At 42.1% G+C, this 14,161-nt stretch overlaps 3 protein-coding genes across 7 annotated transcripts; all 3 read right to left on the reverse strand.

Annotated features, from left to right (window-relative positions):
• Positions 1–134: 134 nt before the first annotated feature.
• On the reverse strand, positions 135–3,536 carry LOC116201394 (exopolyphosphatase). 4 transcript variants are annotated; one of them, XM_031532639.1, is made up of 8 exons: positions 2,201–3,536; positions 1,789–1,929; positions 1,660–1,701; positions 1,490–1,570; positions 1,281–1,400; positions 1,087–1,191; positions 917–985; positions 135–611 (listed from the first exon to the last, which is right to left on the reverse strand). In XM_031532639.1, the coding sequence occupies exons 1-7, from the start codon at positions 3,290–3,292 to the stop codon at positions 929–931; spliced, it is 1,638 nt and encodes a 545-aa protein (XP_031388499.1). In that variant the 5' UTR covers positions 3,293–3,536; the 3' UTR covers positions 135–611; positions 917–928. The 4 variants fall into 4 exon arrangements, with proteins under 4 accessions (XP_031388499.1, XP_031388490.1, XP_031388483.1 ...); XM_031532630.1 differs by having other exon boundaries at positions 135–664; XM_031532623.1 differs by having other exon boundaries at positions 135–985; positions 2,201–3,534.
• A 189-nt stretch (positions 3,537–3,725) lies between these two features.
• Positions 3,726–7,408, reverse strand: LOC116201415 (importin subunit alpha-1-like). Its single transcript, XM_031532659.1, has 11 exons — positions 7,114–7,408; positions 6,450–6,546; positions 6,273–6,364; positions 6,038–6,169; positions 5,721–5,906; positions 5,351–5,514; positions 5,170–5,248; positions 4,964–5,092; positions 4,727–4,854; positions 4,285–4,644; positions 3,726–4,171 (listed from the first exon to the last, which is right to left on the reverse strand). The coding sequence occupies exons 1-10, from the start codon at positions 7,312–7,314 to the stop codon at positions 4,287–4,289; spliced, it is 1,566 nt and encodes a 521-aa protein (XP_031388519.1). The 5' UTR covers positions 7,315–7,408; the 3' UTR covers positions 3,726–4,171; positions 4,285–4,286.
• An 889-nt stretch (positions 7,409–8,297) lies between these two features.
• Positions 8,298–11,755, reverse strand: LOC116196059 (protein SAR DEFICIENT 1-like). Of its 2 annotated transcripts, XM_031525592.1 has the most exons (9): positions 11,613–11,754; positions 11,206–11,472; positions 11,009–11,084; positions 10,693–10,745; positions 10,100–10,599; positions 9,845–10,005; positions 9,537–9,743; positions 9,299–9,431; positions 8,301–9,215 (listed from the first exon to the last, which is right to left on the reverse strand). In XM_031525592.1, exons 2-9 carry the CDS (start codon positions 11,289–11,291, stop codon positions 8,695–8,697), a joined length of 1,737 nt encoding a protein of 578 aa, XP_031381452.1. In that variant the 5' UTR covers positions 11,292–11,472; positions 11,613–11,754; the 3' UTR covers positions 8,301–8,694. The 2 variants fall into 2 exon arrangements, with proteins under 2 accessions (XP_031381443.1, XP_031381452.1); XM_031525583.1 differs by having other exon boundaries at positions 8,298–9,215; positions 9,299–9,743; positions 11,613–11,755.
• Between the last annotated feature and the right edge of the window lie 2,406 nt (positions 11,756–14,161).

Raw genomic sequence — 14,161 nt, forward strand, 5'->3', positions numbered from 1 at the left:
CTTAGCAAGTTCCTAGTGGTTGAATTACGTTAAACTTACGGTATAGATCGACCATTGTCGATCTGTCTTTGGAGTTCTGATATAATCCAGAACACCGGTGAGGAACAAGGATGCTGCAAGAGAGGGGAATCTGGTTATACGAACAGAGATCCTAAAAGTGTGTTACCTAGTCGATATGAATTCCTTCAATCGCGTTTATATACATCATCAGGTCAGGATACCGAATCAAAACGACTGCAAAATTACAACTAGAAGAATAAGCTCAAAAGAAAGCAAGTAGAAAGTGGCGCGAACATTCTGCAGATGAACTGCCGGACGCCGATCACCTAACCCAGGTGCATTGTCTCTTGAGCCAGCACAACCCGTTCTTCATTGAAGCCTTGAACCTGAATTCGGCATCATAGAGCTTATACCGGGCCACCCTCATACGCTTCGTCTCCGGGTCACTCCACCACGGCTTCTCAAAGGGCATGGCCACTTTGCGTTGGCGCTGTGGGGCCGGAGTTGGAAGCTCGCGTGACCTGTACTGCGACCACCCCACATACATTTGGGCCCCTCTCACGTCCTTCACCGTCACCTCCATCGGAAGTTTTGACCCCATCTCTCTCACTCTCCAGAAATGGGTGGCAAGAGGGTGCGCAGGAGAGAAGGAAAGAGCTTCAAACTTTGATGAGTTGAGAGGCATTCAGATAAAATGGGTCCTTTAATAGGAGAATATGAGGAAGGAGACAAATATAGAGAGGTTGTTTTTGGAACAGTGACATCATTGGTGTTGAATTTTATCTCGTTACTTCAGAACTCATGGCCCTGAATGTTGTTCTTTCCAGAAATAGATATTCAGGATTCCCTGAATTTAGAAGTGCCGATGGAGAATCTTGATCTACAGGTCAGATGACATTAACGAGGAGGCTCTTACCGATTGTTATGTTCATGAGCACCCCGCTGTTCCTGACATCACCATGGCGGCGAGGTCTTGGTTGAACACCTGACAATACCATTACCAACGGCAAATGCCCAAAACTCTAAGCTTGGTGCTTTTATGGCTTGGCTCGCAAATTTGACTGACATCGGATCAGAAGATGATACCTTTCTGAAGTTCACCAGCTCATGTCTTAGTACTTCTGTTTCGGGGTCCTCGGGTGGATGAATCATTTCCATCAATGAATTCCGATCCTTTATGTCGCTATGCAACTGCAGATGGAGACTTACTATAATTTAATGGGTGAAAAAGATTGGTCGTTTCTTCAGAGAAACGTAAAGATGAAACAAAATGGACTCACCAGTTCGAGACCTTCAGCAGCATCTAAGATTCCCAGTTTTTGATAATTAGGGGAATCCTGTTGCTGTAATGCAACAGAAACACGAATGATCGTGCACAGAAAGCGGAATTTGGACTTCATCTAAAATCATAGAGGAAAACATCAGTGAATGGCATTTCAATAAAACTGATACGTACAAAAACAGAACGTGGGAGTACAAACATCCATACTTCTTCAGGCAACGCTTGCAACGAAGAATGATCAGGTTTTGGGAACTTTTTTCGGTGATGTTTTGCAAGCAGCGCTATGAACTGAAATTTCATTTAACCATAAATGGCCAACTCAGCATAAACAGTAAACTTGATGCTGAATTGAGCTTAAAGGGACCACGAAGTTGTACCTTGACCTCCTGAAACTCGTAACCATGAAGTTGATCGGAATTCTGCAGAAAGCAAAGGCCTTGGTTACCAAAGAAACATAAAGAGTGTTTTCTTTCAGTGCGTATGGCAGGCAATGGAAAGGTACCCACCATGATTATATGATATGACTGCTTATGATAACCCTTTCTACCATTAAAGAGCCCGGTGTTGTGAAGCAAGCAAGCAGCTTCGAGGTACTCCAGATCCTTTGTGGAAAGCTCGTATTCTTTTTTCACCCCTTCAAAGATCTCCTGCAGCAATCAGAGAATAAAAAAGCCGACTGTTGAGAAGCCCTTTATACAGCCAACGCAGAACAAAACAACGAAGATCAGGCATTCTGATAACTTATTGAGGCTGGTCCTTCGGAATGAAACTCTGGTCCAACAAAACAAAGAACATTCTAAAGCTTCCTGGGCTCTTTTGTATTCTACATGCAAAAGCTATTTCGAATAATGCAGTGAATCATGCTACTCCTGTTGAAACATATTCTCGAAAAAATCACAGAAGTCGGAAACATTATACCCTTGCAATGCCAGCACATTGCGCAGCAGCTCTCATCCGTTTCTTGCTATTAAGCCTCGTCGCGAAATGAACAACAGATCGCCACCTCACATTCGCGTTCAGATCACAGCCCAAATAAACCTTCGATAAAGTATCTGCAATGGCAGCCTCTCCCAAGGCATATTTAGAAACCTCCATCTCCTCAATCCCAAGTATTTCGAATATCTCACCCAGCAGCACTGCCCCTGCCACTATGAACTCCGATCTCTTCCCAAAAAGGCGATCTTTCTTCCCCCTCCATTCCTCTCCTCCATGGCACAGAGCCTCAACAATTCCTGTAAGCCCTTTCCTGCTCAATCTCCACTCCCTCTTGACAGCCCCATGTGGAGGCATACCATCAAAAGAATCCCACGCGAACCCATGGAATTCTGCCTCTTCAAGCTCACGAATCGTGCCCGAGGAGCCGACGGCTACTTCGAACCCGAAATGCTCCACCTTGTCCACAAGCCCAGATTTAAGAATAGTCGATCTGATGTGCTCCCTGAGGTCTAGCAATTCACCATGCCTGACAAATTCTTGGGTCAGACTCACGTGCCCTAACTTCAGCGAAGCGCAGTAGAGAACTCTCCCCTGCTTCCCAATGGCAAACTCAGTAGACCCGCCTCCGATGTCAACATTCAGCACCAATTTCTCATACACGGGGAGGAACTGGATCACGCCCTTGTACGCGAGCTCGGCTTCCTCCTCGCCCGACAGGACGCTGACATCGAACCCCAGCCCCAGAGCCTCCTTCGCGGCGGCGACGAATTCGTCCCGGTTCTCGGCCTCGCGGACCGCCGAAGTGGCGAAGCAGGCAGTGTGGGCAGGGACCACGCTGTGGGCCTGGAGGATTCGGGCGAAGCTACTGAGGGACTCCATGGCTCGGGCCCGGGACTGCGGGGAGATGGCGCCGGCGGCGGCGTCGCGGCCGAGCACGACGGCCTCCTTGCGGCGGTGGACGGGGAAGAAGACGCCGTCGGGGAAGGCCCGGACGATGAGGAGCTTGAAGGAGTTGGTCCCCATGTCTATGGAGGCGAAGAGGTTGCTCGATGGAGCAGAAAGATTCGAGCTCATGGCTTCCTTGATCAGTCAATCAGATGATTTGGTCGATCGAATTCTTCATGCAGAAATTATAGCTGGCCGAGGTGTACCAACCAATTTGACCAAGACTAATCTCATCTGCTATTCAGGTCGGGTTGATCCTGATTACGAGAAATTGATTGTCGACCTGCTCGGTTCAATTTGACCCGACTACAAGGTATTTCCAGTGAATTGCAAAATAAAGTTAGCGCACATGTGGTATGATCTTGTATTACGTAAGGCCTGATGTTTCTCATCGGATAAGTGCTTGATGCAATGCACATATATCCAATTTTAGCATGCGGCAGTTACTTCTACTGCAAACATTATCGAATGATCAAAAAGATCGTTCTCCGGTCGTGATTTCAGTAACTGTCGTTCTCCCACCGGCAGTATACGAAAAGAAAAGGAATACACAAGCACAATCTGTGAAAGGCCGTACATGACAGACCGATAAATTGAATGACCGAACCATTCATGGATTAAAATATTTCGGCCGATGCCACAACAAATTGCAGGAGCTGCATTTCGAAGTCTTGACGATATAGAACAATTTGAGGACAGAAAAAAAAAATCACGAATGATGATCCAAAGTATGGAGCTGTAACAAGATACCAAAACAAAATCTAAAGACCGATCGACTAACGCATTTCTCATAGGAGATGAGCACCTTCACCAATAGTAACCTCTTCCTTCGGAATATCCTGCCTTGACTTGCTCCCATAGTAGCCTAAAAGAAAATCCGAACTCAGTAATACGACCAATATATCCTTCACTGATATTCCACATCCGGCTAGGCCTCTGCGCTGCCCAAACAGACCAAAACTTTGAGAGGACCGAAAGCTTAAAAAGGAACCTTCGTCCAGCCCCCTCCTGCAAAAGAATCCAACTTACTTAGTGGTTGCTTATATGGTCATGGAAACTCGGACGCTGCAGTTTCATGAAGGAAAAACTGGAAGATAACAGGACGCTGAAAGCGTGTGTACCTTCAGCCGAATTGGAAGCCACCAGGTGGAATAGAAGGCAATTCGGTGTTTCCAAAATCACCAGGTGCCATCGTCTCCTCATCCTCGTCTTCCAGCCAGTAAGTCTCGAGAATCTTCACTGCTTTCTCGTAGATCTCTGTGTTATCATGGCTCTGAAGATTCTCAATCTTCTCTAGGCCCTCAGCATCATCAATCATCTGAGCGAATAGATTCACAGCCCCAGTGTTGCCAAGATTCTTCTCAGCTTCTCCAACCTTCAAGATGTTCTCAAGGCCTTCCAAGCATACCGTAACGATCCTCGGATCAGGGCAAATTAGAAGGTCACACAAGGGCTTGATGCAACCTTGACTTACTAGGAACCTACAATGGACATGGAACGTCAAATTATAAACAAAAGATTATGAAGACGAGAAGAGAACGTGGATAGGATATAAGTGTGTACTTTATTTGTTCATGAGAGCCACCAGAAGTGGCATTCGACATTGCCCATGCTGCCTCTTTCTTTATATCAAACTCGGCATTTTGTAGCAGATTAACTACTGAGCCAATTAAATTGGCTTCGATGACAGCCTGCAAAACACACAATAGATGATTGGTAAACACACAATAGATGATTCGTCATACATATTACGCTTCAACAATCTCCCAACCACACACAAACACACAAATGACTTGTCACCTGAATCTGTTCCTTGTTTCCAGCAGTGATGTTAGAAATTGTCCAGCAAGCTTCCTTCTTTATGCTCTTCTTATAGTTGCCAGTTAACAAGTTTAAGAGACCAGGGAGTGCTCCATGGTTGATGATGCACTATAGACATAGGAAAATAAAAAAATTAGACACTGATTATTATTTTGAAACTAACAGCCTAAGAATACAACAGTTACCTGAGTCTGGTAATCATCACCAGTAACAATATTCCCAACAGTACGAAGGGCAGGAATCAAAACTGAGGGAGATGGGTGGCTGCAAAAGACATTATGTCAGAATTCTAAATTTCAGGGAACGAAAGAGTTAGTGTAATCAAACATATATTCAAACATTGCATACTCCTGTGATATCACTAACCATAGCAGTTCGATTAGCCGAGGACAAACTCCTGACTCAATTACAGCTTGAATTTTGTCATTTGTACCGTCCGAAAGATACGAGAAAGCCCAGCATGCATCAGTCAGAACTTCTTCATCATTTGAGCGCACAAGGCATGCAAGAGCAGGCAGTGCAGGCTTAACCTGTCATTGGATAAAGAATAGAACTTGCTATTAAGTGATATAGCAGGGTTATTGTGTCTCAGAATAAAGAACAAACAGTAACATTTGCACCCATGGTTTGACCATCACAAAGCAAACAGTCCAAACAAGTCGTATGTAATACTAATTTCTTAAGAAACAAGCAACTGGAACTGCCGTTCATTATATGAAGGGTTGTCAACACCAACCTGGTCAAAAGGAGGCTGTGGCTTTCCCCTGCAGAAGTTTGAAAGTGTCCACGTAGCATTTCTAAGCATGGAAAGTTTGGCATGTTCATTCATCTGAGCTAGTAAAGGAGCCAAAGCTCCATGAGCAAGGACTACGTCACGGCATTTGGGGGAATCCCCAGCAACATTCCCCAGTGCCCAAACAGCCTAAATATAGAAGAGAAATTTGAAATTCGTTTAACCACAAGTTGTTAATTGCTATTCAATCAAGTATATAATCACCTTTTGCAAAAATATCGACATGGAGAAGGCAACTAGGAAATCCTTGATATGCATACCTGCTCACGAACATCATCACTCGGAGAACTCAGAAGTTTAACGAATATTGGGACAGCTCCATGATCAATAACCACCCTTGTGTTGTCAGATGTCCCAGAAGCAATGTTAGTGAGGGCCCAAGCAGCTTCGAACTGCAAGATTTTATAAAAGATATCAACATCAGCTGTATTACAATAAAAAATTCGACATAAATTGTGACTTGCGAGATTGCCAAAGAGATGTGACTAAAATGACCTGTAGTTGAGGGTAATCCTCCCTCATGAGAAATTCAACAAAGCGGGGAACAGCTCCAGATTGTATAACTTCATCGATAGGAGGGCAGCGTTCTGAAAAAATTTAGATTAAAACAAATAGTTAATATCTGCACGCGAGTTAAAGAAGTTAAGAAACAATTAAAAAGATAAACCTCACCAATTGAAAGTAATTTCCTGAACTGAGTAGTTGACTCAAGTTGCAGGTTTTTATCATCGCTCCAGATGCCAGCAACCATTGCAGGGAGAAGTTCAAGCTGCCGCAATATTCCCAAGAAACTGAGTAGGATTACTAAATGCGGTAGTTCGCTACATGCAATAGCTATGAATAATCTATACGTGAAGAGACAATTATGATCATCAAATCCATAAAAAAAAAAAAAGGAATTGCAGCATAATTCCATATTTTTGGAAAAAGAGTTACCTCATCAACCCTAAAGACCTTGATTAATGAGCAGGCAAGCCGAAAGATCGCTCAAAAATCCAAATGCATCCAGTTAGGTCAAAAAAACTGTTGCCCCGTTACTAACCTATGTGTAATGGAATGGCCAGAATCTTAAGCTAGCAATATAGCAAGATAGCATCGGCGCCGCCCGTGTGCTCTCTATTCAAAACAAAACCATCATTTGCAATCATGATGATTTGATTGAGTACCGAGACCTCTAAACCCAGGTACAGAATGCTAAACATTATAACCACATCAAAACAAGCCTCCATTGTTCTTAACGGGATAAATTCCAAAGCGGTTGCAATCACGAATTAAACGAAAAACACCGATCAATTGCAAATCAGCCCTAAGAGCTACAGAGCAAATAGTGCCTCACCTTCTTATCAACAGCAGCAGACGGCAACTGAACCGCTGCCTGGAAACCTTCTCGCCTCTTCTTCTGCAGGCTTTCTTCCTTGCGGCTCTTGCGGATCTCCACCATGCTGTCCTCCCGGCGCCGCCGCCCCTCCTCCGCGTCCACTGCCACCTTGTACCTGTTCCGGCGGGCCTCCTTCTTGTCGTTCGGACGCAGCGACATCTTCTCGGGGAAGGGAGAGGCTGAAGCTTGAAGTTGAAGGGTAGCGGAAGCGCAAAGGAGAACTGTACTGAATTGAATCGAGAGTGGACTTCATTTCATTAGCAGAGGAAGGTTTTATAGAGGCATTGAAGAAGGCAGTCTGGGGGAAACGGGGCACTTATTTCGACAATATTACTGAATTGCCACTCGATTTGAATTCGAAAATGAGGGAAAAGTGGTAAATTTTTTTTTTTTTTTACTAATTTCTCTCTACATTGTTAGATTTGCAATGCAATATTTTTATTTTTGGATAATTATCATATTCATAACTCCTTTTCGTTTTCTTTTTTATGAAGAAAACATGTATGATGGTAATTTATCCATCGACAATGGGGTAGATAGTACTTTTGGTATGCCATAATGGGGCGATTTCATGGTAATATTTCGATATATGGTATCTGTTAAACAAAAATTATGATAATTAACACCAACTGTCGCATATAGTAATGACAATGATATTACACACGGCAAACCATTTTTGGCTATTGCTTATAGGATTTTAATGGAATTCCTATAATAATATCCGAAAGATAAATTTGATGCACAAGCTTATTTTATACACATAATTTTATTAAAGCCGGTTTGATTTCTTTTCTTTTATATATATATATATATATGGTTATGGTCATGTTTTCTTTTTTAAAGCAAAATAAGGAAATAAAATATTATCAACAATAAAAATGGAAGAGTGATATCTTCTTCTTGAAATTTAAGGGAGGCAGCCATTAGTAATTATCTTCCAATATTAATAGTAATTTCCAATTACTAATTCAAAAAATAAAATAGTATTTCCAACTTTGGAAAATTACTCCATCATCAATCTTAAAACGGGCCGAAGAGGCCTTATTCTAGATACGAAAATAGAACTTGGCCCAAACTTGAACTGGCAAACTGTCACCTAGCAATAGCACGTTACAGAAAAACCAGATCAATAAGTACTGCACTTTTCCGGACAATCGAAATATGAACTTCCCGATGACTCGAGATCCGAGATGAAGCACGAAAGATTGCTTTAGGACAATCTTCTGGGATAAATAATTGAATAATTATAGAAGAAGAAGAAGAAGAAGAAGCACTAATCACGCAATCTGCAAAGGAGCTAATCATTGCACTTAAACATGCAAGAACTTCAACAACGTAAAAGAAAACAAGAGTGCCCTCGATTCCTCGATCGGCAACATGGAGAGTTGCGGAAGTCTGAAAATGAAGAAACCTATCCTCTGCATGCTTTGCTATTTGTCATCATTGATGAGTTGGAAACAAAGCAGAGAGCTCGAAGACTATTAAACCTTGAAAGATACTGCAGATCGAGCCTGACTATATCTATATTGCATACAGAACTCAAAAGCAGCTCATTGATCGGGCGGCCGACGCTAAAGTGCGTCTTCTCCGGGCAGCGACCTTCCTCATTGATCGCAACTTAAAAGCAGCTCGGACCTTGCACCAAGCTACTCTTGATCTCCCATTATGTACAGCAAGGCTTGAGCCTGGTATGTTGTTCGGCCCTAATACTAAACCAAAGTCAGGAACAGATGGAAAAGTTCCACCTTCTCCTGCCACACCACTTGAAGATCCGAAGAAAAAACCGTTTTCTGGAACCCAGCCCGAAGTGGAAGGAAAACATGTCGATGTCATAGCAGGTCCTTTGGAACTACTAGGAAAACTGATCCCTCCATTAAAATCTCCGGACTGGATATTGCCTATCGCGAAGCTATTTGCTACTGTTGGAGTGAAGTTCAGGTCAGGCGGAACATGCATCTGTGGTCCCGAAACTTCCGACTGCCAGATGCCCAAACCTTCAGAGCCATACAGAGCTGAATGGGACATAGGGATGTAACCTTGAAGTGGTATTGGCGGGTATTCTGTGCAGAAAATTTAAACCAAGCATGAGGACATGAGATGCTCCAGGGATTCAACAAATATCTTGTCATTAGTTTTCACATACCTTGTGGTGCAAGAAACGTTTCGGCTGACAGACCGCTCATTGGTTGTGGAGTGTCCACTGCGAGCGCCCCGCTGACCGGTATTAGCTGATTCATATTTTCATATGCTTGGCGCTTCAGATTTTGCACCAAAGCCTGCAGCGAGAGAATTCCCCAAACAGTAAATTCAGGCAGTTTTCGATGGTAAAGAAACACTAAAAATGGACATAATGAACAGGCAATTCTTGAAGGTTTACTCAACTTTTGATGAAGGGTTAGTTCTTGAACTGGGATGTAAGTACAGCCATCAAATGTCGCTTTGACAACGCGATAGACCGAGTTGAGCAAGAGCCCAGTGTTTGTCGACTCCTGAAAATAGGCAAAGGCTTGGTCGTCATCTATAACACAAGCTCTGGCATGCGCCTCAATTGCCTCCCACATCTTGCTCGAGGTCCCCTTGCAAATAATCTGCAATTGAGAGATATCCAGTTCGTAAGGATCTCCACAATCATAGATTGAATGAAACTACTATATTCCCTGAGATTGATTAATATTGAAGGAGCTCTTACGGTTTTCAGAAGGGACGGTTTGGTCTCCAATAACCGAAGGAAATCCTCCACTTTGTGAATCCCTTTTGAGGCCAACCGCCTGTGTAATACTCGATCCTTTGCTATCTTTTCCAAACGCCAGACCTCGTCTTTTGGGTGCGGAGGGTGATGTTTCTTGTACACTGCATTGTGAAATATGACCGAACATCAGTTTCCGTTTTCAACTTCCATCGCAGAAACGAAAGCAAAGTGAATGGTCAAGTTACTGAAATGCACCTTCGCCCCGGTGATCTTTTACCATGAAACTTCCGCTAAAAGCTTCCTTTACCATCACTCCAATGGGAATATTCTGCGAGATTCGAGCTCCTAGTCTGAATCTCCGACTCCTGATCCAGCTTGAATTATCGGTGAAAGTGATATTGGGGAGAGATCCCAGCCCTGCTCGCAGAGTAATGGTCAGGTCCCCAGTGATCAGTGGTCTCCGGCCTTCTCGCTTCCGCACAATCTTGGAATTGAATTTGCCTTCGCTCAAGTCTTCCCCATTGTCGGAGCCAATGTCTCCATCAAGGACTTGAATCAACACCTTTGCTGAGGACAGAGGATCAGAGGTGACCCTCGTGTTGGTCCTTGAATCAATCAGCTCGATCATGACAGGGGATTTATCCTCAGCCTCGATCTTGCTTCCCGTGAATAGGGTAGCAGGCAACTTATTCACGAATCTCAACTTTAAGACCACTCCATGGGCGGTTCCAGTAGGGTCACTCGAGGAACCCGATCTGCACAAGAACCAACAAACGAGATATTCAGACCAAAAAACAGAAGAAAATCTGCACCAAGTAGTCCCTACTCGGTGAAGAAGTTGAACTAACCTTGATGATTGTCCTAGTATCTTTGGCAAGAGATGTTCCACCTGCTCTCGAACCTGCAACTCACAGAGACTTTGAATTAACTACCACGGAAACTCGATAGGAATCAAAATCAACCGAAACCTTAAACTATGCGCGAAAATAGAAGCAAGGAGACCGTCGAGTCAGTGAAAGGGACAAGTCATGGTAGAGAAAGGCATAAGGTAGTTAAATTTTCCTAATTAAGTAGGTGAAAACTTTCAAGACCATAAGATGTCGAGTCAGGTTTAACCGAAAGTTTCCAAATTCAGTTCACAGAGAAACTCCAACATTAACTTACAGTTTTTCTGAAGAAGGGCTCGAAAATCTTCACGGCATCATCGTGTGAAATCCCACCGAACACATTTCTCACCAGCCTGCACAGCATCAGCAAAGGCAATCGAATTCCACAATTCGAAACCAAATTAAAACAACTCATATACGCATCAAAAAGCAGAATCTTGTTGGATCCCGAGAAGTAGTGCAAGCAAAGCATACTCGGAAGCAGGCCTGTTGTTTGGATTCTGGTCAGGAACTCCACGACCGGATTCGCCCTCTTTCTGAGATTGCCTCTTAGTCGCCATCAAGAGAGGAAACGTTGATTCACATCAATCCTCTCGAACCATCAAAGACAAAGGCCGTGCCTTGAGTCGTTGATATGGAGACGAGAGCAAAGGGTAACGGAGGGATGGAAGAAACAGAGAAGCTTCGGTTGACAATGGAAGAACAACGCGCTAATTTATAGAAGTCTTTAAGCTGCAGATTCTGTCAGAACAACAAGAAGAAGAAGAGTATTTATGCCCGAAAAGAGCACACAACGATCATGTCTGAACATTAAAATACAATTTCGTTTCAGATACTTCTAAGCATAGTATAGTTAGTGTCTTCGGTAGTAGGGTACGCACCGAAATAGTATAGTATCTTCGGAACCTGGAATTCAGCGGCAAACTGAGATTGCCCACCCTTTTTTCCTACAGTGTAAGGAATCAAAATTCATCGAATACACTTGGTGACCACATCCAAACCGATACCCGTATAGAAATTAATCTCAGTTATTATTCCCGACCATCTCGTGTTTTCGCCCGAAAAAGATATAATATTGGAAGTTTCCCTAGATCTACACATGGGACAAGAAAAGTACACGACCTTGGTAATTAACGGCCCAACCGCGTAAGTCGTAACGAACTAGAGCCATACCTACTAAGTGACTCAGTGTCCCAAACAACCAAAGGCCTGTAAATGATTGGCCAACGTCCACTTCTTGTTTTTGTTTTTTTTTTTTTTTGTAAATATTTTATTTGGAATTTAATGAAAATGAAGACAAGTTGTCAATTTTTAGCTACGAGAAATAAATCCGATATCCAGCACGTTATTGTTATTCCTATATGGGACGTGAACCTTAATAACATCGAAAAATTTGGATTCCTCCGCACTAGATAATTAATACCTGTAAAAACCTAATGGAGCTAATTAATTAAACTCGTAATGAACTGAAGCTAGCTACTTAAATTTTAGTGATTGGCTAAAGAACAATTCTTTTAAAGCTAAATAGGCAAGTGACAAATAAGACCTGATATATTCGCGTCTATGATCCATTGTTCTCTGAGACGTGTATTTGGCATAACTATCGAATGAATCGGATTCCTTCGTGTGTTAGATGAGACCCCGAGCGCAAAAGAATATTTCTTGCTGTGACATTGTTAGAAGCAAGATCAAGACATATATTAAATTAAAATGTGCTTGACTTGGATGGTAGACTCAACGCTATGAAAGAGACGATATATACCACATTTAATATAATCAGGAGATGTATGCAAAGCAGAGAGAGAGAGAGGGGGAGAGGGACTCGGCGAGCCAAATGATTTGGGACGCGTAGAAGAGATTGAGAAAACAATTAATCTAAGGCAATAAGAAGTTACGGACTAAATTTCCATGCAAACCGCGTACGACGTTCAAATCGTGGCGTACTGTAAAGTACTATTGATTCGTTTGATTTCAAAGTATGATTTTAATTTAACTTAATTCTACCCACAACAAAACAAAATAACTTATACAAAATCAAATGGTGGGCATCATTTATACCACTCTTTTTCCACAACAAAACAAAATAACTCATACAAAGTCAAAGGGTGAACTCCATTATACCACTCTTTTTCAAAATTAAAATCTAATTTTAAAATCCTACTTTGAAATCAAACGCAGTAATATCTATTATAATTTATGATTTATTGCACCATATAGCTTAACGTTGACAAATATTCTTAAATCTATCCAAACGTCGATTTTTTGCGTGAGGTATCACGACGTTGTTATTTTTGTTTTACCATCTATCACCTGGGAATAGATGGTGACATCAAACTAGCAATGTTGGGATATCTCAAGTAAAAAATCGATGTTGGGATAGATCTAATGATATATGTTAACGTTAAGTTATATGGTGTAATATATCCCATAATTTATCTGGTGAAACCCTGAAATGAATTGATCTCCAAGTCATTAGAGCAACCATGAATTTGAATCTGAATTTCGATTGAATTCTCCTCCCAAGTCGTCGAGAGTTTGAGTGAAGCTCTAACCTGTCCCCGGAGTTGTTCGTATTTGTTTTTTTCTTGAGGATGGATATCTTGATTATATTGACGTGGGTTACGCGGACCCGCGGAAAGAACAAAGACCGGTCAGCAGATGACGTTTTCTAGTTTATGTGTTGCTGTCGCTGTCTACTGGCTATGCTCCCGGAAAACCTTCCCGCGGCCGAGTTGGAACCAGATTCTCTCATGCTTGGTTATATTTGCTAATCTTTCTTTTGGAAAATGGCGAGGGTTATTAGAATCGAATCTGCACGGGAGCGCGATGGCTAAGATATATTGAATACCGACCTCTCATATCATATCGAATTGTCCAGAAATTATTTAGATGGTCTTTGGATATTGATTTTTTTTACCGATGAAACCGGATAAATTAATTATAGTTCTCGGCTTTACGAATCACTTTTCATAGCCTCTTGTGTGGTTGTGGTTTGCTAATTATTCTCAGGAGAAAGTGAAGAGGAAGCTGTGTTGTGTACAGTTTTCGTTGAACCGCCAAATTCCCAGAAAAATCCGAGATTTCCAATTTTCCATGAATAGATTTTCAGGGAAAATTCCTGGCCGGAATATTCCATGGAAATGTTCTGTTCTTGGTATGTGTTATTTCTTAACTAGTTTGTTTCTCCGCTCATTGCTCGGGCTTTTGTAATTATATATTTTAATTTATTATTTTGTGCATTATATTTTGGGAATATAATCACGAAATATTTTCAATATTTAATGAGTATTTAATGGATGAATCTCATAGAGTCAATTATTCACGAACTGATAATATATTCTAAACAATTCTTCTTTATAAATGGTCGTAAGACTAAGAGTCTAACTTAAAGTTTTCTATATAAATAGGTAAAAGATATATAAATAGATTC

The sequence above is a fragment of the Punica granatum genome, chromosome 1 (genome assembly GCF_007655135.1).
Source record: "Punica granatum isolate Tunisia-2019 chromosome 1, ASM765513v2, whole genome shotgun sequence".
NCBI lineage: Eukaryota > Viridiplantae > Streptophyta > Magnoliopsida > Myrtales > Lythraceae > Punica > Punica granatum.